We start from the raw sequence: 25223 nt of genomic DNA on the forward strand, positions 1-25223 counted from the left end.
GTCCGGGTTGGCGCCGGCGTGGCCAGAGCGTGGCCACGTCTGTGGGCTCCTACGTCCCGCTCGGCCACTACCGCGGGCGCCGGAGCCCTCCTCGCGCTGCCCCGCCGGCCCCTCACCCAGCGGCGCTCGGGCTGCGCTCTTCCCGGGCACCCGCGTCCGCCTCAGCCTCGCCTGTGGTTTCCCCTGTGGACTTTCCACAGCCGTAACTGCCCCCACGAAGCAGCCTCCCTCCTTCCCTCCCTCCGCCTGTCCCTCTCCTGCCCAGAGTCAAGGGTCGAGGGTCTGGGGGACAATCAGGACATGGGGGGCCAAGTCTGCAGCTGACGCTGGTGCAGCCACGCCCAGGCCTTTCCCAGACGCTGGGGGCCACCTGGAGGGGCGGGCTTCGGCGGGCTCAGGCCTCCCCTGCACAGCACCCCTCCCGCCAGGGGCGTCGGACGGAGAACTGCTCCTTCAGCTTCTGGAAGGAGGGAATGGATGACGGCTCCTCCGCCAGCAGGGCCTCAGGCAACAAGCCTTGGGTCGGAGGTCGGAGTCTTGGCCCCAGGGGGCGGGGAGGCAGCCTCTGAGGCAGCCGCACGGTGGCCCGGCGCTCGGCCCTCAAGACGTGAAGCAGGATTTGTGGCTGTGTCTGGCTGGGCCTCCAGCTCCGGATTCTCGGGGGTCCTTGAGGCTGCCTTGTCCCTGAGTTTCTTGGTGACCAAGGAGACGAGTCTGCACCCGGGTTCTTCAGCTCCAGCGTCCTCTGGGTGCCGTGGGGGTGGGGGTTCACTGCAGCTGGGGTACCCCAGGCAGATGTGCCTCCCGAGGTCTGGAAAGCATCAGAGCCCCCAGCTCCCTTGAGGACAGTGGGACTCCTGTGAACTGGGGACCCATTAACGCCCGGCCATGCTTAGCAGCCATGGAACTTCTCAGGACGGCTCTGGGCCCAGAGCACCGTTCCTCGGGCCTGAGACAAGCCCCTGGGTGGGGAGGCCCAGTGGGTCCCTGATGCACTCTAATACCTTCTGGGCTCCATGACGGCTCCCCAGCCAACAGTGAGGGGCCGAGGCCCGGGTGAGAGGCCAGCATCAGCCCTCACCGGGACCCACAGCCAGAGAGACAGGCCCACCAGACGGCACAGAGACAACGTGCTACAACGGAGCGCCCACCACGCCCATCCACCAGCCTCCACACTGCAGGCTTGGCCGCCCTCCCACCCTATCCCCCAGGCAGCAGGCAACTGCCCAGACCATGCCCAGACCATCTGTGGCCACTCGGAGGTCTCTGAGAGGAAGAACGAAGCCCCTGGATGCCATGCCCGCAGGGGAAGCAGAGACAGAGAGGCCGAGACCCCTCAGCCTTGAAGTGTGTGCTGGGGGCATCTGGAGCGGATGGTACTGGCTCGCTCAGGACCCCGGCCCTGAGTCCACACCCTGCACTGCCCAGGGCCAACACGCCATGGGGGCCAGGGGTGCCCCGAGTCCTGGTGCCGTGGGGGCCTCTGGTCCCTGACTCAACAGAAGCACAGGTTGCCGAGGAGAACCTGTTGGGGGCCAAGGGAGCACCTCCGCACAGGCTTGGCGGGACTCTGGCTTCTGGAATGTTCTCTCCTCTTCCACTGCACGAGCCATTTCAGAGGTAGGAACGGGCCCCTCCTGGCCCTGCTCAGGCCTCAGGGCAAGTGGGGGTCACTGGAAGACTGAGTTCCCCTCTCCAGGTCTCCACACAGCCAGGTCCAGTCATCAAAGAGAGAGAAGCAGCCACCTCCTTTCACACAGCCGCTGGCGAAGCACCGGGTGGGGGGCGCAGCTGTCGGATCAGCTGCCGCTTCCGGGCTGCCCCCTGCTGGTCTCGGGAGCCCGGTGATGACGGCTTGCAGTGGGAACGGCGCACGGTGAGGAATCAGCAGCAGATTCCTGCCTGCGGCCTTGGAGGTGGCTGTTCAGACACCCGTGCGCCACACAGACGTGCAGCCGCCGGGAGCTGCAGCAGGAGCAGCGTGGATTCCACGGCTCTGGGCGAGAGGACCCGGCCCGACGCATGCGTCCCGTTGTCCAGTGGGGAACCCCCCCCCGGCCACCACGGGCAGCCACAGCCCCGCCAAGTGGCGGGGACGCCCTGCCGGACCCCCTGCCCAGCGCAGCCCCGGGGCCTCCGGGACGCAGCCAGCGTGCACCGCCCCAGCCACCACGGCGGAGCCACAGGAAGACGGAGCCGGCAGGAAGGAGCCCGCCCCGGCCTCAGCAGGGCCCTGCCGTCCCGGCCCTGGGGCTTCCCTCCCACCTCAGATCTGCAAGGGAGGCTCTGCCGGGGAGAAGCAGGTGGCGGGGCCTGGACGCGTCCTTCCCTCCCTGGACCTCCACCAGGACCCGGGCCCTGCACCCTCCAAGCACAGCTGGTGAGGCTCCATGCCGCGGACACCCGACCCCGCCAGCCCGCCTCGGCCGCCAGGAGCGCGCGTGGTCTCACAGGCCTTCCCTCGGCGCCCAAGCCAAGAACAAGCAAACACGGAAAGCTGCCGCCCGCCCGGGGGGAGCCCTCGACCAGAGCGGCCCTCGGTGCTCGAGGGGTGTCCCCGGCACCTGCGCTTCACCGCCACGCTGCCTGCCGCCGTCCCCGTGGTGACATTCAGATGTGCGGGGCCTGCAGGGAGCGGGAGGCGGGGGAGCTGGCATCCAGACTCCCGCCCAGCTGGTGTTGGGACCAGCGACGCCCAGGGAGCCGGCACATGAAGGGGCCTCCAGTGGGGGTTGCTCAAAACAGGACGGGCTTGGCGTGGGCCGTGCTCTGGCCGGGGCTCCCAGCCCCACTTCCAAACCCCTCAGTCCCCAAGCAGCCTGACCTCAGCCCCCACCCCAAACCAGCCTGCGCCGGAAACGCCCTGAACACAGACGCTCTGGACACACAGGACAGCCTGCCAGAGTCCAAGCAGCCTCGTTCCGGGCAGCCCACACCCCATCTCCCTCTCTGGGGATCCCGCAAGCACCGACCCCGAAGCACAAGCCGCAGCGCAAAGTCGCAGGGAGAGGGGGCGGGGCCGGTGGGCCCGGTGGAGCAGGGTCCGGAGCATGCACGGATGCAGGGGGCAGCATGCAGCGCCCCACCCTCCGGGCCCAGCACGCTCAGAGGTGAGCCCCGCGCAGGCACGGCACAGCCGCCTCCACCCTGCTGGGCCATGCTGGCCAGGAGGGAGGGGCCCCCAGTGCAGGACTGCAGACAGAGGACACCGGGGCAGGGAGGTGCAGGTCACGGTGCAGGCCAGGAACCCACGGTGCAAAGCGGGCGGCTCCTCCCCCGTCCTATTTCCACCCGCCCTCAGGCCTGTTGTAGGAAGAGAAAGCCGAGGGCCTCTGGCGTTCTGGGGCTTTGATGCATCGGGACCCTGAGGAGCCCAGCACACACAGACGGAGCTGCCCCGCGCAGGCGAGGCAGCCGGGAGGCTCAGTGGTCCTCAGGTGCACAGCAGAGGTGCTACAGTGGCACCACCAGGAAACGCTCCCCGCAGAGCAGTCGGGGTCCCCAGGAGGCACGAACGCCTGGCTGGGTTCACAGCCCTGGCTGGCCCCTCCAGCTGTGCGCAGGGCATCGCCTGGCGTGGGGAGCAAGAATCACCTTCACCCAGCTCCGTCCTGCGCGCAGCTGCGGCTGGAATAGAGGGAGCCGGGCCCGCACCGCAAGGTCGGTGGGTCGGAACTGGGGTTGGGGCGCCAGCCTCCCCTGGCTGCTCCAGAACCTGTTTGGTAAGCGGGGCAGGCAGAGGAGCCGTGCAGCAGCGGTCAGTCCGTGCGGCGCGTTCCGCGGTACCTAGAGCGTCCGGGGCAGCATCCACACAGGGACCCTCTGCACGGGCTGCCTTTACTGGAAATGAGGAGAGCACAGTTAGTCCTGGGTGCCAGCAACAGCATGTGGCCGGGAGCGGGGAAACTGAGGCGCCACAACCGCCCAGGGCGTCGGGCGCATCCCCAGCGGCAGAGCTTGCGCCCAAGCAAGGCCAGCGAGGAAGCCGCACCGCCGTCTCTACCGTCCGGGGAAGAAAACACTTCCCTATTTTTAAAGGAAAAAAAAATTACTGTTTTTTTTTTTCCCTCCCAAAATACCTTTTCCTCCCAAAGCCACAGTTTGGGTCCATGTCTTAAAAGCTGTATTATTTTTTGCAGTATTCATGCCAACAAAACAATAATACAGGGCCTCAGGCGCTGCAGAAGGCGCTGGGAGGGACGGGTCCCGGGAAGGGGCGGGGTGAGCGCGCACATCTTAGGGAGGAAGGGGGGCAGTGTCCCGCTTTGCAAACCGCTAGGCGAGGCTGTCGCGCCCGCCAGGCCCCCAGCTAGAGGCGGATCTCGGTCCACCTGGGAGGCGTAGCTGCCGCTGCCGGGAAGTGGAGGGGCCCGGGGTTCGGGGCACCCCGAGGCCGGCCGCGTCAGGGCTCAGTGGATCCCCTCAGCGCGAGTGCCTTCGCTGCACACTCACGGTTCCTCGCTGGGGTGTTCCTTAGAAAAGGCGGAACACTCCCCAGAATATCCCCAAAAACCCGGGCGGTTCATCTCTGCATCGCAATGTGCAAACGTTTGGGCAAGAGATGAAAACAGCCACCAAGAACCACAGGGTCCTTTCTTTTCCCCACCCCGGCCGCTCCACGCGCCTGGCTGCTGCCCCCCGAGACGGCACTGCTCAAACGAGGTGCCCCAGGAGCCCCGGCATGCCAACGGCGTCCGCTCAGGACACAGGCTCCAGAGGAACGTGCCCAGCCGGTCTTCCCGCACACGCGTGCGTCTGGACACCGGTGCCCCCTGCCCACGGGCCCGCCGCCGGCAGCGCTCCACGCGGCACCACAGCCACGCCTAGGTCTAGTCACGGCAGCGCCCGGCAGCCCGGCAGCCTGAGGGCTCTGGACCCTTCCCCAAACCCTGCCAGCCCGCAAGACCCCAAGGGCGGGTGGGTGGCTTCCACCCCAGGCCCTGTGCTGGTCCCACTTTTTAGCACGCAAGCGGCTTCAGGGTCCCCAGGCCCTTCGGGATGTGGTGCAAAGGCTGACTCTGATTGGTAGTTAACCATGAACGTGAGGGCGGGAGGGGCGGGAGGGAGCCGGCACCTGGCGCCTGGCCTGAGGCTCTGGCTGCTCACGGAAGCCTCTCCCACTGCAGCCACCCCAGGGCACCCCAGCCACGATGGCACCCAAGCCTGCCTGGCAGGCAATTACCTGAGACTCTCATCAGCACCCCCAGGGAGCCCAGGCCCCAGCACAGAGGCCCCTGGCCAAGGGCCCCAGGAGACCGTCCCCACCCCTGGGGAAGGGGGCGGAGCCCTATTTCCCCAAACCTCCCCAGAGTTCGTTTTGACCCCAGCAGTATCGCCTTGCCCAAGAGGCCCCTCCCAGGCACAGGGCCAGATTCTGCTACAAGACTGTCCTCCAGTGACGCCGAAGCGCTGGCTGCAGCCATGCCCACCCCCAGGCCCCTGAGACTCTCATTTTGCGCCCATTTTAATACACATTATTTTCATAGCCACGCGTGGCTGGCAGCTCCTGTCTGGGGCAGTGTGATCTGAGAGCTGGGGGGAGCTGGGGGGAGGCACTGCAGCCACAGCCCCCCAAGACCCCCAAAGCTTTGTGGGGGGCCCAAGCAGCTGCATCTCCCCCTGGGGCCCACGGCTGGCACTGGGCTTCCTTCCCGCCTCATCAGCCACAGGGAGCTCCATACGTGGGTAAAAAGGCCGGGCAGGCAGGCAGGCCCACCGCTACCCCGCAGCCCACAGACGCTGACCGAGACGAGAGAGGGCAGTCTTGCACCCAAACCACACGGATACCTGAGAAGAGAGGAGCTGCGCAGCAGGACGGGCAGCTGGGGTGGGGGCTCCTCCAGGCGAGGGGGCAGAAGGCAGGGAGACGGGGGGCGGGCAAGGCAGCACAAGTCGGAGCGGCCAGGGCCAGAGACCCCCCCGCCAGAGCAACACAGCCCTGAGCCCGCAGCCAGCCTGGCTCCCCACCCAGCCACAGAGACCCCCAGAGCAGCACAGCCCTGAGCCTGCAGCCAGCCTGGCTCCCCACCCAGCCACAGAGACCCCCAGGACCCCCGGGGCAGCACAGCCCTGAGTCCCCCAGCCGGCCTGGCTCCCCACCCAGCCACAGAGACCCCCAGGACCCCCGGGGCAGCACAGCCCTGAGTCCCCCAGCCGGCCTGGCTCCCCACCCAGCCACAGAGACCCCCAGGACCCCCGGGGCAGCACAGCCCTGAGTCCCCCAGCCGGCCTGGCTCCCCACCCGACCCCCACGTAGCCGCCTCCTGTGACTCCAGCACAGCCCACGGGCCCTACAGGAGCCGACGCTTGCCACGTGCCTGTGTTACAAGCCAGGATGGGGGTGGGGGTCTCAGCAGGGAGTGAGGGTCCCTGTGTCCACACCATCTACCTGCCCAGACCAGCTGACACCAGACTCACAGGGCCAGGCCGGGCAGCCGATGGGTGCTGGGAACCAAGCTCCCCTCATGCTTCGCAGAGCAGGTCCCGCAGCCAGCAGCCCAGGGACGTGGCAGGTAACAACTTCGGAACAGCCTCCCACGCACAGCCCTACACTGGCAATGGGGGTGCTGCAGCTGCCCCAGGCCAGGGGACAGAGACCCACCCCGTTACCTGGCAGGTGGCCTCCCAGGATGGGCGGAGACTGCTCTTCACTCCCACCGCACCCTAGCCAGCTTCGGACGCCCAGACCCAGCCGCCCCATGCCCTTACCACAGGCGTCCCAGGACGAGGGCCGGGCGGATGGGCATGGGCCCCTGGGGGAGGCGTGGGAAACACAGGCAGGCAGGGCCCCTCGGAAGCATGGGGAAGAGACGGGGGAGGGGTGGGAGCCCAGAGGCGCCCGAGTGTCCTCACCTGGAGTTTGCTTTCAGGGCCAGAGACTCATCCCCAAAGAGGGGGCAGACGAGAGGGGCCCGGGAAGGGCAGTAACAGGGGTTAAAGCAGGTGGGGGCCGAGGGTGTCCAGATGGGGGGGGAGGGCGGGAGGGAGAGAGAGAAAGAGAGAAGCTGAGACGAGAAGGTGGAGCGGGCGGGCGGGGCGTCGAGGGAGGGCTCCGTGGGGCCCTGAGCAGCCCCCCAGCAAGGGCGGGGTCGGGCCCGGGGGAGGGGTCGGGAAGGCTCGCGTCCACCTGCGGCAGCGCCGAGAGTCCACCCAAATCACAGCTGAGGTGCCCATTGTGGGGGCACAGTGCCCATCCCCCCAGCCACCCCCAGCCTCCGGGCCGGCAGCAGGCGGGGGAGGCAGTGACAGGAGAATGGCGTGGCCCCTCTGCAGCCGTGGCCACCACCAGCTCCTGGTCCCCTTCCGGCCATGGCACCAGCAGACGCTGTGCTGCCGACCCGCCTCTCCTGGGCCCTGGTGCGATCTTTTAGCCTCCCTGGGAGGAAGAACGAGCCCCTGGTGGTCACCCGAGCCCCCCAGTGTCTCATCACAGTCCAGGAGGGCTCGGGCGGGTGCAGGGCAGGCAGGCATCCATCTCACACCAGGTCCGAGAGGCTGGACTGACTCTGCAACGTGTGGATGGGGCGCTGGGGGTCCAGAGAAGCCCGGATCCCCTCAGACTGACGCATGGGTGGACTGGGGCTTGGCAGACACAGAACTAACTTGTGAAATGATCTGGATTCTCTATCTCCACCCTTCACTCCAGCAGAGTCCCACACACGTCCCATCTCCAACCTGCCTGACCCACAGAACCTCAGGGCCCGGGAGAGGGAACCAGGCTAAGCACCTGCACCCCTGGCCCACCTCGACCTTAGCAAACGGGGAGAGGGGACCGGCCGGAAATCTCCACCAGTGCACAAGGCAGAGGTGTCCGACCCTCCCCTGGAGGACGAGGGCCCTGGTCTCCCCCGGACCCAGAGCAGCAGGAGCACCAGAAACCCCCTCAGAGCTTCCACCTCAGCCAGCCTCGACTGTGGCCAGCTGGGAGTCCGGGCGTGTGTGGGCAGCCGGAGGGGGTGTGTTCGCAGAAAGCCCCTGCCTCCAAGACCCTTGGGGCCTGACCTGTGGTCAGGTGGGGGATCCCACTCGAGAAGCCCCCCAGCTGCCAGATCCACAGTGCTGAGTAGGAAAGGTGACTTAAGGACCCACTTCTGGACGCAGGCAGGGCCCTTGAGGCCCTCACGCCCCCATGAAGGTTGTGCACACAGAGCAGGACCAAACAGCCCTGCACACAAGGACACCAGGGCAGCGGGGGCGGGGCACTGACCTTGGCGACGGCTCCGGCGGGGGCTCCTTCCTTCAAACAGAAGCAACAGAGAGTTAGTGGCCCCCCGCTCAGCACCCATAAGGGTCCCCCAGCCAGCCCAGCCCCCCACAGTCCCATGTGTTGGGGGCTACACCGGACAGGGGTCTCAGACAAGCCCAGGCAGGGGCGGAGCTGGCCCACCACCCGAGAGCCCACAGGCCCAGGAACGGGCACCCCAGGGCCCGCGGAGGCAGCTCCAAGAGGGAAGAGGGACCCACGGGGGCCTCTGCTCTTCTGACCTGGGAGTCACTACCCTCCTCGTGAGGGACACCCGTTTTAATCAGAACCACACCAATATCACTAAGGTTCCGAAAAGGACGCGTCTGCTGACGACAGCTCCAGAAGGGAGTTTAATTTACAGTCAATTTTCAAGACAGACTGAGCCGCTCCGACTTTTCCACGCGTATCCCAATGGGATGATTCTCTTCCTCGCGATTTTCCAGGGGTGGCTCCACTGTGCCAGTCAGTGAGCCCAGGCTTCGCGCCAAGGCCAGCTGTCCCCGCCTGGCCCTGCAGGGAAGGCGGCCCGGAACAGACGGTGTCTCCCGTGGGGCTGTTTGTGCTGGTGAATTGAGTGAGATCGCTGGGTCATGATTTGTTCACCCGTGGGTGCGCAGGCTGGCCCGCCGAGTTACAGGCAGGCTCTTGGGTGCACTTCCAGATCCTTCACGTGACTGGGACCGTGTTTCCGAGGAGCATGGGGTCCCTCGCCGCCTCCTGCAGCTCCCGGCAGCCCAGGAGTCCTTGGCTTGTGGCCGCACCGCCCCGTCTCTGCCTCCGTCTCTCCGTGTTGTTCTCCACGTCAGCGTAAGGACAGCTGTCACCGGACCTAGGGCTCACCGGATGATCCAGGGCGATCTTGCCTCAAGATCCCAGGCTTGGTTACAGATGTAAGGACCTTTTTCCAAATAAGGTCACCTTTGCACACTCTGGGACATTTTGGAGACCAGCATCCAACCCACTGTGTTCCCCCAAACCCCCAAAATTCATGTCCATCTTATGTTCAGAATACACTCACCCCTGCCAAGATCCCCCAGAGGCTCCACCCTCTGCAGCATGGACTGTGTCCAAAACCTCACCGAAGTCCCATCCACTGGCTGGGCACAGTGGCTCACACCTGTAATCCCAGCACTTTGGGAGGCCGAGGCGGGTGGATCACCTACAGTCAGGAATTCAAGACCAGCCTGACCAACATGGTGAAACTCTATCTCTAGTAAAAATATAAAAATTAGCTGGGTATGGTGGCGGGTGCCTGCAATCCCAGCTACTCAGGAGGCGAGGGAGGAGAATGGCTTGAACCCAGGAGGCAGAGGTTGCAGTGAGCTGTGATCGCACCACCAGACTCCAGCCTGAGTGACACAGTGAGACTCGGTCTCGGGAGAAATCTCACGTGTTCAAAAAGTCCCAAGTCTCATCATCTGAAGTCGTGGAATCACTGAAGTCAGGTACGTGTGAGGCCGGGGCTGTGCCACGCTGGGGCTGCCGTCCCTGTGCATGGACCTGTGAATCTGGAAAACGAGTCATCTGCTCAAAGCACCCAGCGCAGGACGGCACCCGTGCTCAGAAACGGAGAACGACAGAGGAGACGCCAGCCACCACGGCCTTCAACCCAGCGAGGCAAACGCCATGTGGCACAGCTGTGGGGACGCACTTCGGGGGGCCCTCCGCCCCGCTGGCCTCTGCCGGAGCCTCAGGGTCGCTCCCTGTTTCCTGCAGGGCAGCCTGTGTTCATGGCTGAGACGCGACACCGGCCCGTTTCCGGCCTGAAGACTCCCAGAAGTGCGACGCCTCCCTCCCTTCACTCAGCACTGTCCCTGCCGGTCTGTTTCTGCTAGTGTGAAGCTCCCCCAAACCCCGAGGGCCTCCTGAATACGACACGATGGTGTTAGACACAGGCCGCTCTGAACCTCCTTCCCGATAACGCCACCTCCACGCTGGGCCTCCCTCTCCACGCCGGGCCTCCATCCACCTCCACGCAGGGCCTCCATCTCCATGCCGGACCTCCATCTCCACGCCAGGCCTCCATCTCCACGCCAGGCCTCCCTCTCCACGCCGGGCCTCCATCCACCTCCACGCAGGGCTTCCATCTCCATGCCGGACCTCCATCTCCACGCCAGGCCTCCATCTCCACGCCAGGCCTCCATCTCCACACCCAGCCTCCATCTCCAAGCCAGGCCTCCATCTCCATGCCCGGCCTCCATCTCCACACCAGGCCTCCATCTCCACGCCCGGCCTCCACCTCCACGCAGGGCCTCCATCTCCACGCTGGGCCTCCATCTCCATGCCGGGCCTCCCTCTCCACGCTGGGCCTCCATCTCCACGCCGGGCCTCCATCCACCTCCACGCAGGGCCTCCATCTCCAAGCCGGGCCTCCATCTCCATGCCAGGCTTCCATCTCCACACCAGGCCTCCATCTCCACGCCAGGCCTCCATCCACCTCCACGCTGGGCCTCCATCTCCATGCCGGGCCTCCATCCACCTCCACGCAGGGCCTCCATCTCCACGCTGGGCCTCCATCTCCACGCCAGGCCTCCATCTCCACACCCGGCCTCCATCTCCACGCCAGGCCTCCATCTCCACGCCCGGCCTCCATCTCCACACCCGGCCTCCACCTCCATGCAGGGCCTCCATCTCCATGCAGGGCCTCCATCCACCTCCACACAGGGCCTCCATCTCCATGCCGGGCTTCCATCTCCACGCCAGGCCTCCACCTCCACGCCGGGCCTCCATTGACCTCCGCGCTGGGCCTCCATCTCCAGGCCGGGCCTCCATCTACCTCCACGCAGGGCCTCCATCTCCATGCAGGGCCTCCATCCACCTCCGCGCTGGGCCTCCATCTCCATGCCAGGCCTCCATCCACCTCCACGCAGGGCCTCCATCTCCACGCTGGGCCTCCATCTCCACGCCAGGCCTCCATCTCCACACCCGGCCTCCATCTCCACGCCAGGCCTCCATCTCCACGCCCGGCCTCCATCTCCACACCCGGCCTCCACCTCCATGCAGGGCCTCCATCTCCACGCAGGGCCTCCATCCACCTCCACACAGGGCCTCCATCTCCATGCCGGGCTTCCATCTCCACGCCAGGCCTCCATTGACCTCCGCGCTGGGCCTCCATCTCCAGGCCGGGCCTCCATCTACCTCCACGCAGGGCCTCCATCTCCATGCAGGGCCTCCATCCACCTCCGCGCTGGGCCTCCATCTCCATGCCAGGCCTCCATCCACCTCCACGCAGGGCCTCCATCTCCATGCAGGGCTTCCATCTCCACGCCAGGCCTCCATCTCCACGCCCGGCCTCCATCTCCACGCCCGGCCTCCATCTCCACACCCGGCCTCCATCTCCACGCCCGGCCTCCATCTCCACGCCCGGCCTCCACCTCCATGCAGGGCCTCCATCTCCACGCAGGGCCTCCATCCACCTCCACACAGGGCCTCCATCTCCACGCCCGGCCTCCATCTCCACGCCCGGCCTCCATCTCCACACCAGGCCTCCATCTCTACGCCAGGCCTCCACCTCCATGCAGGGCCTCCATCCACCACCACGCCGGGGCTCTGCTGAGATGGTTGCGCGGTCGCACATGTGGGATCCTCAGCACAAGGCTGTCTGGCCATACCCATGGGCTTCTCGCCGAGGCTGGCTTTTTCAACAGTGAATCTCCTCATTTATAACCCTTTGCAAGCTGAGCAGGCCGAGCACCTCCCAAACCTTCAAGTTCTGGTTTCTTACATCATTTTTTTTATATTCTTTTGACAGGATCGACCACGTGCCATTCTGAAATCCTCTCCTTCCTCTCATATTTTACTATGAGCAGCAGAAATAAGTTAGGCTGCACCTGCTACACTTGGCTTGGAAATCTTGGCTAAACATCCAAATTCCTCACTTAAAAATTCTGCCTCCGCCAGGCAGTGCCGCACAGCCCGGCAGCGACACGGGGACAACCTTCCCTCCAGCTTCCAACAACCGATCCTCACTTCCTCCTGAGCTCACTGCAGAAGCACCGGGACTCCACCCACCAACTCCTCGGCTTCTTCCAGCCTGCCCCTCAAAATACTCATGTCCGAAATCTCATTCACATCCCATCAGTTCAAAAAACCACAAATTTCATCATCTAAAGTCATCAGAGGCCGGGGATGTTGGCTCACACCTGTAATCCCAGCACTTTGTGAGGCCAAGGCGGGCAGATCACTTGAGGTCAGGAGTTCGAGACTAGCCTGGCCAACATGGTGAAACCCCGTCTCTACTAAAAATACAAAAATTAGCCGGGTGTGGTGGCGGGCACCTGTAATCCCAGCTACTCAGGAGGCTGAGGCAGAAGAATCACTTGAACCCGGGAGGTGGACGTTGTGGTGAGCCACTATGGTGCCACTGCACTCCAGCCTGGCGACAGAGCGAGAGACTCCCTCTCAAAAAACAATGATAATAAATAAAATAATAAAGTCATCCGAATCACGTAAATCAGGTTTGTGTGTTTCTGGGTGTGCGTCTTCCCGGGCGAGCGTCCCCCACGCACGGACCTGTGACCCTAGAAGGAAGTCCGTCACCCAGTTCCGAAGTCACATCCGCGGCAGGAGGTGTTCAGTGCCGCAGCACGCAGCTCCCAGGCGTGACGTCAGAGTCATTTGCTGCAGCTCCTGCAGCTAAGTGCCACCGTGTGTGTGTAACAGACATTTGTCATTTCACAGTCCCAGAGGACAGAGTCCAAAATCGAGGTGCGGGCAGGGCCCGCTCCCTCCGACGGTGCCAGGGGAGGGTGCTTCGTGGCTGCAGGCAGCCCTTGGCTTCCGGCCGAATCCCCTGGGCTCCCCACTTCCTGGTTGGCGCTGTCTCCTCTGTGTTTCTAAATCTCCCCCTCCTTGTAAGGACACTCATCATCGGACTCAGGGTCCGCCCGGAAAATCCAGGATGATCCGAGATTGTCCTGATGGGTTCCAGGGCACGAGCGTGTCTCTAAGAGGCAGAGACCATCATCCAACCCACGGGAAGCCCCTGCCCCGCCGAGGGCTTTCAGACCGGAACTGCGTAGGGGCAGCTCTGGGCCCGGGCAGGCCTGGCGGGTGTACACCCTGTCCACGTCTCCTGCTCAGCAGGCCTTTCTGCAACCAACCTCGGCGCCTGGCAGTCTGTGGGCCTGAGAGAGAAGCAGCAGGTGCCGCCAGCGCCAGAGTCACCACTGGGCACTCAGGTCCCAGCAGGAGCCATGCCGAGCCCCCAGCCCTGGGTCAACCTTCACCCCTCACCCTCCCGCCCCTCCTCTGCCCACCCCAAAAAACCACCTGCCCCTCTGGGGACGGGAGCCCAGACCAGGTCGCAGATGTGGAAAGAGAAAGAACCACTGTAGCCAAGCCCAGCGCGTCCCAGCGCGTCCCAGCGCGTCCCTGGAGTCTCCCGGGCCGCTGTCCGGGGTGAGTCTTCCGTGAGCAGCTGGGGCCCCTCAGGAGGACTGAGACGCCCACCCACCCGCTTGGAGCTTCCCGGCTGACCTGAAAGTGAGTCCAGATTTACTCTTGAGGTTCCTCAGCAGCTCCAGCTGGTTCAGCGGGGGGATGAGTCTGGAGCAAGAGGAGAGGGGGGTGAGCGTCCGGCCGCCGAGTCCTGGGACACCTCCCTCTGCTTGCACAGCTCACAGGCGGGGCCTGCGGGGTCAGACACCCAGGGGCGTGTGGCGGCCGGGCTTCAGGCCGCCGCCCCTGGGACCTGCGCTCAGGCCCACCTCTCTTGGGCAGGCTCTGGCTGTGCCTGGCGCCCTGGTGACCAGCGGGCGCAGAAGGGAGGAGGGCACCTGGCTGCCTGTGCAGCCCTGACCCTGCGGCCTGGAGCAGGTGGAGGACAGGCAGGTCGGGGAGGCCCTATCCCTGCCCTGCTTCTGACCCCCGAGCACCCCTGAAGGATGGCACCCCAGCATATTTGGACTCCAGCCCCTCTGCACAGCCACGTTCTCTGCCACAGCTGGAAGACTTGGGGGAACAGAAGGGTTTTGCTGGACAGAGAGGCTCATTCGGAGTCTACAGGAGGAGTCCAGCCTCATCAGGCCCAGACGCCTCGGGGACCCTCCACATGTGGCCCCCGTCTGCTCCCGGCCCCGTTCCCAGTCCTGGTCACACCCACCGCCGTCTGCCTACCCCACCACCCACAGCCACCAGCAGGACCAGGTCCAGACCCCTGAAACCCACTAGGCGGCGGGCAAGCACCTCCCCCCATCTGGGCGGGACGTACTCCTCCCCCCATTCCCACCCGCCTCACCCTGCCCACTCCTCCCACCGCCGTTCCCTCACAGTGTTCCAGCTCGCTTCAAGAGGAGATGCCCTCCTTGGGGGCCTCAGACCCACCCGGCTCCCTGACCCACCTGGCCCCACCCCTCTGCCCGCTCAGCCTCGGCTCCCCGGCCCCGGCATTCCGTCCACAGCCTCCACCCTCCCACCCCCGCCTGTGGAGCACTCCCCACTGGGGCCATGTCCTGGCCTCTCCTCTGTATCCGAGGCAGGGCGGCCACCTCCCAGCCCAGCCCAGCCCTCACCCAGCTGACCCCCGACGTGGCCACAGCCATGGCCGCCCCCTGGAGATGCCCCTGCCTGTGTCCTTCCTCTGCCCCAGACTGGGCGTGGCCCACATCCCCAGACTCTTAACCTGCCCTGCCTCTGCCCGCCCAGCCTTACCTGGTCCTCCAGACAGGCCTCCTGCCACTCTCCTGACCAAACACTCAATGCCTCCCCATTGCTCCGAAATAAAAGGACCGCTGCCCCCCGGCCTGCCCGTCACCTGCCGCCAACTCCCCTTTGTCCAGCAACACTCCCCCCTCCAGAGCTGCCCAGAAGCCCTCCCTGCCCCAGAGCAACTGCCCCCACCGGCCTCTGGTACCCCCTGCAGCCTGGGCAGGTGTGAGCTGGTACAGCCGCACCTGGCCCCTTTGTTCTCTGCAAAGATGCTGCCCTCCCTCCAGAGGGCAGCCGGCCGTCCAGGGCAGGACTGAGCAGAGCCCAGGCGGCGGGCGAGCTGGTGCTGTGGTCGCAGCAGAGCTCAGACCGACCCAAGTCCGTCCGGGGGCCGCAGCCGGCTCCACAGCCCTCCTCGACGGGACCCCACACGCACACAAGCCCGGGTCAGAGACACACACGTCAGCCCTCAGAGCCACACGGAAGGTCATGCCTCAAACACACAGAGCAGCAGCACCAGGGCAGACAGGCGGGCAGCTGGGCTGGGACAGGAGGGGACAAGGCGGGGGCAGCCCCGGGAGAGAGCAGACGCTGGTCCAGGGTCAGCCGGCTTCAGGGCCAGCCACCCGGCCCCAGGGGCAGCAGACGCCTGAGCGTGTCCCGGGTAGAGGCGCCCGGGACCCGCCCCTGCCCAGGGTCATAGCCCTTTCCTTCTGGGAATGGAGGGTCAGCCTTCTAACAGCTCCTGGGAAGGGCGGCCGGGCCTCTGCTCCAGGACGGACGAGAGGCCCCAGAGGAGTCAGGAGGGCTTCCGTGCAGGAAACCCTCCAGGTCCGTGTGGGGAGGGGCCGGCCCGGGATCCGCTGGGCGATGCCGGCACAGAGCACCGCCTGCCCTCCTGGCGGGGAGAGGCCCTGCGTCCTGTCTGGGGTGAGGCTTCCGCCGAAGCTCAGCACCCTCGAGTCTGAGCAGACAGCCCCGTTTCCCACCCTCAGCAGCGGGGACACACAGAGGTGGGAGGGCCGGGAGCCTTGGGGTTCCCCCGACACCGAGGCAAGACTCAGGAGAAACTCGAGGCAGCCCCGGAGGTGAGCTGCCCCGAAGAGGCCGCCCTGTGAGCCGCAGTGGGACAAGGACAGGGCCGGCCTGGGGGTCCCGGTCTGGGGGTCCTGGCCCGGGACCACCCTTGGCCCCAGACGGGTGCCAAGCGCCAGAGCGGGGAAGCCCCCATCCGCCATTCCTGCTCTGCTCACAGATGGGGCCCGGGGGGAGGGGGCAGAGGCAGGAGGGGAGCCAGGCCAGAAGCAGAACAGGACGAGGCCACGGAGGACACAGGCGGCCAGCAACAGGAAGCAGCGGAGGGGAGGGCAGGAGAAGAGCGAACGGGCCGGGGGGGTTTGGCACGTGGGCTCCAGGCAGGGGGGGCCCAGGGCGAAGGGGCCTCCAGCATGGGGCCACAGGGGCAGGGTGCAGGGACGCTTGGTGCGGTGGGGGCGGCGGCCACTCTGCAGACCGGGTGGCCACAGGGCTGGAGGGAGGCCTCACCCCGCCACAGTCCCAGACAGAACGAAACCACACACAGCTGCCGCCCCATGCATGTCCTACCTGGAGGCCCCGTAGGTCTGAGTTTGGGAGCTTTCAAGGGTTTACACACACACACAAAGGGGAAAGAACAGAACATTTCAAAAAGAACGGGGTCAGAAAAAATGAATCAAACAGTCGAGGAGAGGAGGGGGAACAACAGAACAGAGAAGATCAGCGCGAGGCCCGGTTCCGCCGCGCGGGGGCACAGGCCGTATCCCGGGACAGGCGGGCGTCCAGGAGGCGAGGGGGCGGGTGCTGGGGGGGGCGGGGACGACGGCAAACACGGAGGGCCACCAAGGGCCCTGGCACCCTCCTCCCGGGCGACGCCCTGCAAGGCGGCTTGCAGCTGAGGACGGCCGCGGGTCTGTGCACCCCCCCACCTCAGGAGCCTCAAGAGGACCCCGGGCCCCGCCCCAAGCCAAGAAGTGCCAGCCAAGCTGTGCACCCACCCCACCCTCAGGGAAGGCTCCAGGGTACAGACACCCGCTGTGAGTCGGGGCTACACCTGAGCTGGTAAGTCCCCGGCTCCGTGCCCCACCTCACAGCGGAGGGCAGGCCGGCAAGGTGGGGCGCGCCCCGGCGGACTGAGGGGTCAGGCCCGCGTGGACCGGGTGAAAGGCCCTCAGCATCCCTCATCTCAGACCTTCATTTAGCAAGAGCCCAGCATGGAATATCCCCACTGGCTGCCAGCTGCCCTTGTGAAACAAACACAGGAAGCCGCCCTCCGCCTACAGGGTCACCAGACCTGCTGGCACTGTCCCCCGGGGCCATGGACAGGCACTTTCTAGGCTCCTTATCTGCTGCCCGAGGGGCTCCAAGGGTGTCTGTGCGCTCTGTGCTGTTGGGGTCACCTGGGACCCCCAGGATAATTCGGGTCTCCTGATCTGAAAGCCTCGCTGTGAGCCGGGGTCACTTTCCCGCCCCCCCACCCCACGCAGGAGCCCTGGTCTTTGCTGGGGGACGGGGTCGGTGCTGGCTCCACTCATGAAGCCTGGGCACCTGGAGCTGCAGGAAGACCCGGAGCCCCCTGGGGAGGGGCGTCCTCGCAAGGCACACAAACAGCAGGACCACAGCAGACGACAGAGCAGAGGGTGGGGAAATGAAGGGGAACAGCCGCGGCTGGAACTCAGGGCAGAACCAACACCTCGAAATGAACCACACACAGAACTCCGTTGTGAAAAAGACGTACATTTTAAAGAAAAAAAAAATCAAAACAATGAACAACAAAAACGGGGTTTTAAGAACAAACGGAAAATAAAAACGAAGGGATGCCGGTGGCGGCGTGCGTGGCGGCGGTACCTGTACATGGGCACGGTGACCGTGCGCTCGTAGTACTGCCACGTGGAGTGCAGGTCGGTGCGCGACAGGTTGGTGGCGTAGAACCTCCAGGCCGACTGCAGAGGGAGAGACGGGGTCGGTCGGCCGGGAGGGCCAGGCGCAGAGCGGACCCGGGACCCCCACGCTGTGAGCCAGGCACGTGGGACTGTCAGCCAGCAGGCCGGCCCCCAGTGCTGCATCTGCCCCATAGCCTCAGTTTACCCTCTGCAGGACAGACACGGGAAGAAGGGGAGCACCCGGGGCCTGACTCGGGGCCCACAGGAGCTCACAGGGAGGCCATGCTCTGTTCTGTTCATGCCTCTCACCTGGCCCCTGGCAGGCATCACCCATCACCCCGGCAGGGCCAGGGACCCCAGCCGCCATCCTCCCAGGGTGGTAGCCCAGCCCAGGGGGGCTTCCCCAGCAGGGGGTGGGGAGTCGGCCAGCACGGGGCGGGAGCCTGCGGGTCGGACTGAACCCACCTGGCCAGATTTCCCGTTCTCTGTGCCTTTGTTTGCGGTGCTGAAAGACGTGTATCTCATTTCAGAAAGCTCACCATGTGAGCCATTTTGAGGCGTGCATTTCAGTAGCACCTGTATTCACAGTGCTGTGACACCACCATCACTACTCAGCTCAGCAACCTCTTCGCCGCCCCCAAAGAAACCCCCTACCGCCATACACACTAAGCAGGCACTCCTGGCCCCGGCCCCCCAGGCCCCGGCCCCTGCCAGGGTGCTCGCTGGGGTCTCCACGGACTCCCCTCCCCGGGCGCTTCCTCCCCCGCCGGCTCCCTCCACCGAGCGGGCGGGTCCCAGCGCGTGTCCTAGCGCGTCAGCGACCGCGCCTCCTCGTAGGAGGATTGTCTGGGTGAATCACGCTCTGTTCATCCATTAACGAGCATTTCGGCTGTTTCTACGTTTTGGCTGCCGTGAGTGCTGCTGCTGTGAAACACGTGTGCACGTTTTTGGCTGAAGATCTGTTTTCAATTACTTTGTGTCTATACCTCAAGGTAGAATTGCTGGGTCACGAGGTAACTCGTTTATCAGCTTTCTGAGAAACAATCAAACTGGTTTGCAGGGTAGCTGCGTCATTACATTCCTACCGGCAAGGGGTCCCCATTTCTCCACATCCTCTCCGACACTGATTTTCCGTTAGCCACCCCAGCCAGGCCCAGAGGCTCATGCCTGTAATCCCAGCACCTTGGAGGCTGAGGCAGGTGGATCGCCTGAGCCCAGGAGTTCGATACCAGCCTGGGAAGCATGGCAAAACCCTGCAAATAACATAACATAAATCATAAAATAAAATAATTTAAAAATAAATAAAATAAAATAAAAATTAGCCAGGTATGCTAGTGCACACTTGTAGTCCCAGCTACTCAGGAGGCTAAGTGAGTAGAGAATCGCTTAAACCCGGGAGGTCGAGGCTTCAGTGAGCCAAGATCATGCCACTGCACTCCAGCCTGGCCGACAGAGCAAGACCCTGTCTCAAAAAAAAAAAAACTTGGCCATCCTAACAGATGTGAAGTGGCGTTTCCCTGACACCCGCCAGCACTGGGCGTCTCGTCAGGAGCTTACTGGCCACTCCGAGTGTCCTCTGTGGAGGATGTCCGGGCGAACCCTTTGCCCGCAGTCTGTAGGGCTTTCTGTTACTGAGTTGTGAGCGTTCTTAATACGCTCTGAACACTAACCCTCATCATGGACACACTCTGCAGCATTTTCTCCCATTCTGTGGGTTGTGATTTTGCTGTTCCGTGTTTTTTAAAATCCAGATCACGGAAATTTATGCCTGTGTGTTCTTCTGAGGGTTTTTACAACTTTAGTTAATTTTTGTTAATTTTGGTACATGAGATGAGAGTCAAATTTCATTCTTTAAAGAACAGACACCCGATCGTGCCAGCACCACTGGCTGAAGAGACTGTTCTTTCTCCGCTGGACCTGGCACCCTTGAAAACTGACCTCAGATGCATGGATTTAGTTCTGGACTCTCAGTGCCATCCCCTTGACCTGTATGTCTGTCTTATGCAAATGGCACACTGTTTTGATTACTGTTGCTTTGTAGTAAGTTTCAAATCGGAAAGTGTTAGTCCTACAACTTTGCTCTTCCCTTTCAAGGCCGTTTTGGCCAATTGTTCTGGTCCATTACAATTCCATATGAATCTTAGGATCAGCCTTTCCACTTCTGCAAAACAAAACAAAGGTGGGGGACACTGGAATTACAGTAAGAATTGCACTGAATCTGTAGATCAATTTGCATTGTTTAAATGTGTAGCTCAATTTTAATGATATTAATAAAATTAAGTCTTCCAATCCATGGAAATGGGGTGTCTTTCCATTTTAGGTCTTTGTTATTATAATTTTTTTTTTTTTTTGAGACAGACTCTCCCTCTGTCACCTAAACAGGCGCATAGAGGTTTGATCTCAGCTCACTGCAACCTCTGGCTGTTCTCCCACCTCAGCCTCCCAAGTAGCTGGGACTACAAGCACGCGCTATCACACCCAGCTAAGTTTTTGTTTTGTTTTAAGACAGAGTCTCGGGCCGGGCGCGGTGGCTCACGCCTGTAATCCCAGCACTTTGGGAGGCCGAGGCGGGTGGATCACGAGGTCAAGAGATCGAGACCATCCTGGTCAACATGGTGAAACCCCGTCTCTACTAAAAACACAAAAAATTAGCTGGGCATGGTGGCGCGTGCCTGTAATCCCAGCTACTCAGGAGGCTGAGGCAGGAGAATTGCCTGAGCCCAGGAGGCGGAGGTTGCGGTGAGCCGAGATCACGCCATTGCACTCCAGCCTGGGTAACAAGAGCGAAACTCCGTCTCAAAAAAAAAAAAAAAAAAAAAAAAAAGGCAGAGTCTCGCTCTGCCCCCCAGGATGAAGTGCAATAGCGCAATCTTGGCTCACTGCAACCTCCGCCTCCCAAGCAAATCTCCTGCCTCAGCCTCTCCAGTAGCTGGGATTACAGGTGCGAACCAACATAACCAGCTAATTTTTGGATTTTTAGTAGGGACAGGGTTTCTGTCCACGTTGGCCAGACTGGTCTCAAACTCCTGACCTCAGCCAATCTGTCTGCCTTGGCCTCCCGAAGTGCTGGGATTACAGGCGTGCGCCAGCCGGCCTTGTGTTGGAAGACTTTTGATTAATGACTCAATCTCTTTCCTTGTTCTAAGGTCTCAGATTTTCTACCTCTGTTTTTGTAGCTTACGTGTCTCAAAAGAATTTGCCCCTTGATCTGGGTTGTGAACCTGTGTGACATGGCTGTTCAGTGTTCTTGTATCTTTAGTTCTATGAAGTCAGTAGCAACATCTCCACTTTTTTTTTTTTTTTTTTTTTTTGGAGACAGAGTTTCTCTCTTGTTACCCAGGCTGGAGTGCAATGGCGCGATCTCGGCTCACCGCAACCTCCGCCTCCTGGGTTCAGGCAATTCTCCTGCCTCAGCCTCCTGAGTAGCTGGGATCACAGGCACGCACCACCATGCCCAGCTAATTTTTGTATTTTTAGTAGAGACGGGGTTTCACCATGTTGACCAGGATGGTCTCGATCTCTTGACCTCGTGATCCACCCGCCTCGGCCTCCCAAAGTGCTGGGATTACAGGCGTGAGCCACCGCGTCCGGCAGCATCTCTACTTTTAAGTCTGATTTTGGCAACCCGAATGCTCTCTCTTCTTTTCTTAGTCCGACTCGAGGTTTGTCAATTTGATTTTTTGTTTTTTGTTTTTTGGGTTTTTTTTGAGACACAATCTCACTCTGTTGCCCAGGCTGGAGTACAGTGGTGTGATCTCAGCTCACTGCAACCTCTGCCTCCCAGTTCCAAACGATTCTCCTGCCTCAGTCTCCTGAGCAGCTAGGATTACAAGTGCCCACCACCACACCCAACTAATTTTTGTATTGTTAGTAGAGACGGGAATTCACCATGTTGGCCAGGCTGGTCTTGAACTCCTGACCTCAGGTGATCCGCTTCAGCTTCCCAAAGTACATACAAGAGTGAGCCACTGTGCCCTGCCCAATTTTGATTTTTTTCAAAGACTCAACTTTTGGTTTCATTGAGTCTGTCTACTTTTTAAGTTTATCTCTGTTTTTTAATTTATTTTTTGAGACAGGGTCTTGCTCTGATGCCCAGGCTACAGCGCAGTGATGCAATCATAGATCACTGCAACCTCCACCTCCTGGGCTCACGAGATCCTCCCGCATCAGCCTCCCAAGTAGCTGAGACCACAGCTCACTGAAAAATTAGCTGGGCGTGGTCGTAGGTGCCTATAATCCCAGCTACCTGAGAGGCTGAGGCAGGAGAACTGCTTGAACCCAAGAGGCGGATGTTGCAGTGAGCCGAGATCTCGCCATTGCACTCCAGCCAGGGGGACAGAGAGAAATTCCATCTCAAAAAAAAAAAAAAAAAATGGATCTTTGTTGCCAAGGCCAGAGCTAGCCTTCAGCTTCCAGTCTCAAGGGATGTGCCCACCACAGCCTCCCAAGGCCCCTGTAACGGCGTTTGCCACCAGCAAGAAGACCCTCTGCAGGTGTGTGGTGGCTGGTGACAGAACTGCAGGCAGCACTCCCCGTCCGGTCCGAACATCCTGGGGCCCTGGGGACGAAGCGGAATCTGCTCTGCAGATGCAACCGAGGCTGGAGGACAGCTCGTCTGCCTACAGCATGCTGCACTCGGTATTTTAAGCCCACTGTTGAGACCTGCAGCTTAGAAAAAAACATTCCTTCCAAAATATGACTGCTCCTTGACAACGCACCCTGCCACCCAAGAGCTCTGATGGAGATAGCGAGCGAGATGGATGCGTATTCATGCCTGCTCAGACAGCACCCATTCCACAACCATCCATCGGGGTGCCTTTAACTTCCAAGTCTTATTTCAGAGACACACGTGGCCAGGCCGTGGCTGCCACAGACTGATTCCTCTACACAGACAGCGATTCCCCTGCCAACCACAGAGTGCGATTCCTCGGATGGGTCTGGGCAAAGTAAATTGAAAACCTTCAGGAAAGGATTCACCATTTAAATGCCATTCACAACAGTTGATTCGCGGGGGAAGGTCAAAATACCTCAGTAACAAGAGTCTGGGAGAAGGTGATTTCGACCCTCACGGAAGACTCTGAGGCCTTCGCGACTTCACTGCAGATGAACTGGAACCCGACGTGGAGCCCGCAGACGGGGCTGACCTGCCGCGGTCGCAGGGTGAAACTCTCACAGGCGAGGAGCGCCGTTTACGGATGCGCCCAGTAAGTGGTTTCCTGGTACGGACCGTGGTCTCTGCAGACCGCAGGGTGAGACCACTTCCACCAGCCCCAGAGCAACTGGGGCCAGAGAGCACGAGGCGGGAGGGCCCACGCCCACCAGGCTGAGACGGGGCCAAGGCCAAGAATGTTCTAAAATGACCCCACGAGGAATTCCTTGTCAGGCCCACAGCGATTCAGATGAGACGCTCCAGGAAGAACCCTGGCCCCGCAGCGCCACAATCTCCACCCGTGGACAGACGCCAACTCGTTTTCAGCCTCCGGAATGACGAACGCGGTTTTCAGGCAGCTTATGTGAACTTCCAAGCCAATGAGAGCTCCCTGCCCCTCCCCGTCTGGGCGCACGGGCATCTCACCACGCTGGCTCGTCTCTGGATGAGAGCTCCCTGTCCCCCACCCTCCAGCTGTGCCGGCTCATCTCTGGTTATAATCTTTTCTTCTAATTCCCAAATACATTCGACATGTCTGGAGATATTTTTTCTCTGATCTATTTTTTTTCGGGGGGGTTGACAAGACTCTCCTCCAGGCGAAGATGCTGTGAACAGTGTTGAAATGGCAGGAAGGACTGAGATGTGACATAAACTTCGTTGACAAGGCAGCAGCGGCAGCGTCTGAGGATGGACTGCAGGGCTGAAAGCAGCCCCAGTGAGCGGAAAATGCCGCCCAGCAGCATCGCGCTGCAGAGGAATCCTTCAGAGAGGAAGAGTGAATCCACGTGACAAGCCTCGTTCTCGCCTTCTCGTAAGAAATCGCCACATCCACCCCGGCCTTCAGCAGCCCCCCCTCGGCAGCAGCAAGGCCAGAGATCCTCCATCAGCACCGATCAGCTCACCAAAGGCTCGGATGACTGTTAGCTTTTTTTTTTTTTTTTTTTTTTTTTGGAGACAGAGTTTCGCTCTTGTTGCCCAGGCTGGAGTGCAATGGCGCGATCTCGGCTCACCGCAACCTCCGCCTCCTGGGTTCAGGCGATTCTCCTGCCTCGGCCTCCTGAGTAGCTGGGATTACAGGCACGCGCCACCATGCCCAGCTAAATTTTTGTATTTTTAGTAGACGGGGTTTCACCATGTTGACCAGGATGGTCTCGATCTCTTGACCTCGTGATCCACCTGCCTCGGCCTCCCAAAGTGCTGGGATTACAGGCGTGAGCCACCGCACCCGGCCTGACTGTTAGTATTTTTACCAATTATTTGTAAATGAAGGAACGGGCAGTTTTTCAGACATAATGCTGCTGCACACTTAGGAGGCTGCAGCTTGGTGTAAACCCCACTTTTTTTTTTTTTTTTTTTTTTTTTGAGACAAAGTCTCACTCTGTCACCCAGGCTGGAGTGCAGTGGCACGATCTTGGCTCACCGAAACCTCTGCCTCCTGGGTTCAAGAGATTCTCCTGCCTCAGCTTCCTGAGTCCCTGGGATTACAGGCACCCACAAATACACCCAGCTAATTTTTTTGTATTTTTAGTAGAGACAGGGTTTCAGCACGTTGGCCAGACTAGTCTCGAACTCCTGACCTCAAGCAATTTGCCTGCCCCAGCCCCCAAAAATGCTGGGATTACACGCATGAGCCACTGTGCCCGGCCTGTAAATCTAATTTCCACATGCACTGGGAAACCACGAAATTCGTGTGACTCGCTCTGCTGCCGTGTCTCTGATGCAGTAGTCTGGAACCTGGCTGCAGGGCCTCTGAGCTGTGCCCAAGGTGAGGCCCAACTGCGCTCTGGAAATGGCACCAGCTGCTGCTAAGAGTGACCTGCTAAGAGGGGAGCGGGGGGACAGGAGCCAGGGTGCTGAGGCCCTTCTTTTTCCAGCAGTATTTAACCTTTTCACCAAGTGCAGGTCACTTTTTAAGCCGTCAATGTTAGAGTGAGATCTGGGGCACTTCTGTTCCTCTTTATGCTCTTTTGCATTAAAATAAATCAGTGCTTGTAGTTTTTATCGAGGGAGATAAACACACACACATATTAAGGCAGGCTGGACCCAGGGCCAAGACCACAGGAGGCACACACCCTGCCGTGGCCAACACTCCGTGGCTTGTGGCCACATCACTGCAGTCTCCGCCTCCACACTGCTTTCTCCTCTGCTGCATCCAATCTCCGTCTAAGGACGCACGTGACTGTGACTGTACTTAGGGCCCACTGGGGAAACCCGGGAGTGTCTCCGCCTCAAGCTCTCCTAAGACAGGCCACGTCCAGCTGGC

General features: G+C 61.7%; 1 protein-coding gene across 12 annotated transcripts in view; it reads right to left on the reverse strand.

Annotated features, from left to right (window-relative positions):
- KCNQ2 (potassium voltage-gated channel subfamily Q member 2) overlaps nucleotides 1-25223 on the reverse strand; it is a 70182-nt gene that overhangs the window by 10116 nt on the left and 34843 nt on the right. For 5 of the 12 annotated variants that reach the window (XM_039479509.2, XM_039479505.2, XM_074406768.1 and 2 more), the window contains exons 8-11: nucleotides 17777-17871; nucleotides 16499-16528; nucleotides 13724-13792; nucleotides 8207-8236 (exon numbers count right to left, since the gene is read on the reverse strand). In XM_039479509.2, the coding sequence (XP_039335443.1) occupies nucleotides 8207-8236; nucleotides 13724-13792; nucleotides 16499-16528; nucleotides 17777-17871 (224 nt within the window). Of the gene's footprint in view, nucleotides 1-3786; nucleotides 3841-8206; nucleotides 8237-13723; nucleotides 13793-16498; nucleotides 16529-17776; nucleotides 17872-25223 lie in introns of all 12 variants that reach the window. The other 7 variants (XM_039479501.2, XM_039479506.2, XM_039479500.2 and 4 more) reach the window with 3 other exon arrangements.

Source organism: Saimiri boliviensis, chromosome 9, assembly GCF_048565385.1.
Source record: "Saimiri boliviensis isolate mSaiBol1 chromosome 9, mSaiBol1.pri, whole genome shotgun sequence".
NCBI classification, from domain to species: Eukaryota; Metazoa; Chordata; class Mammalia; order Primates; family Cebidae; genus Saimiri; species Saimiri boliviensis.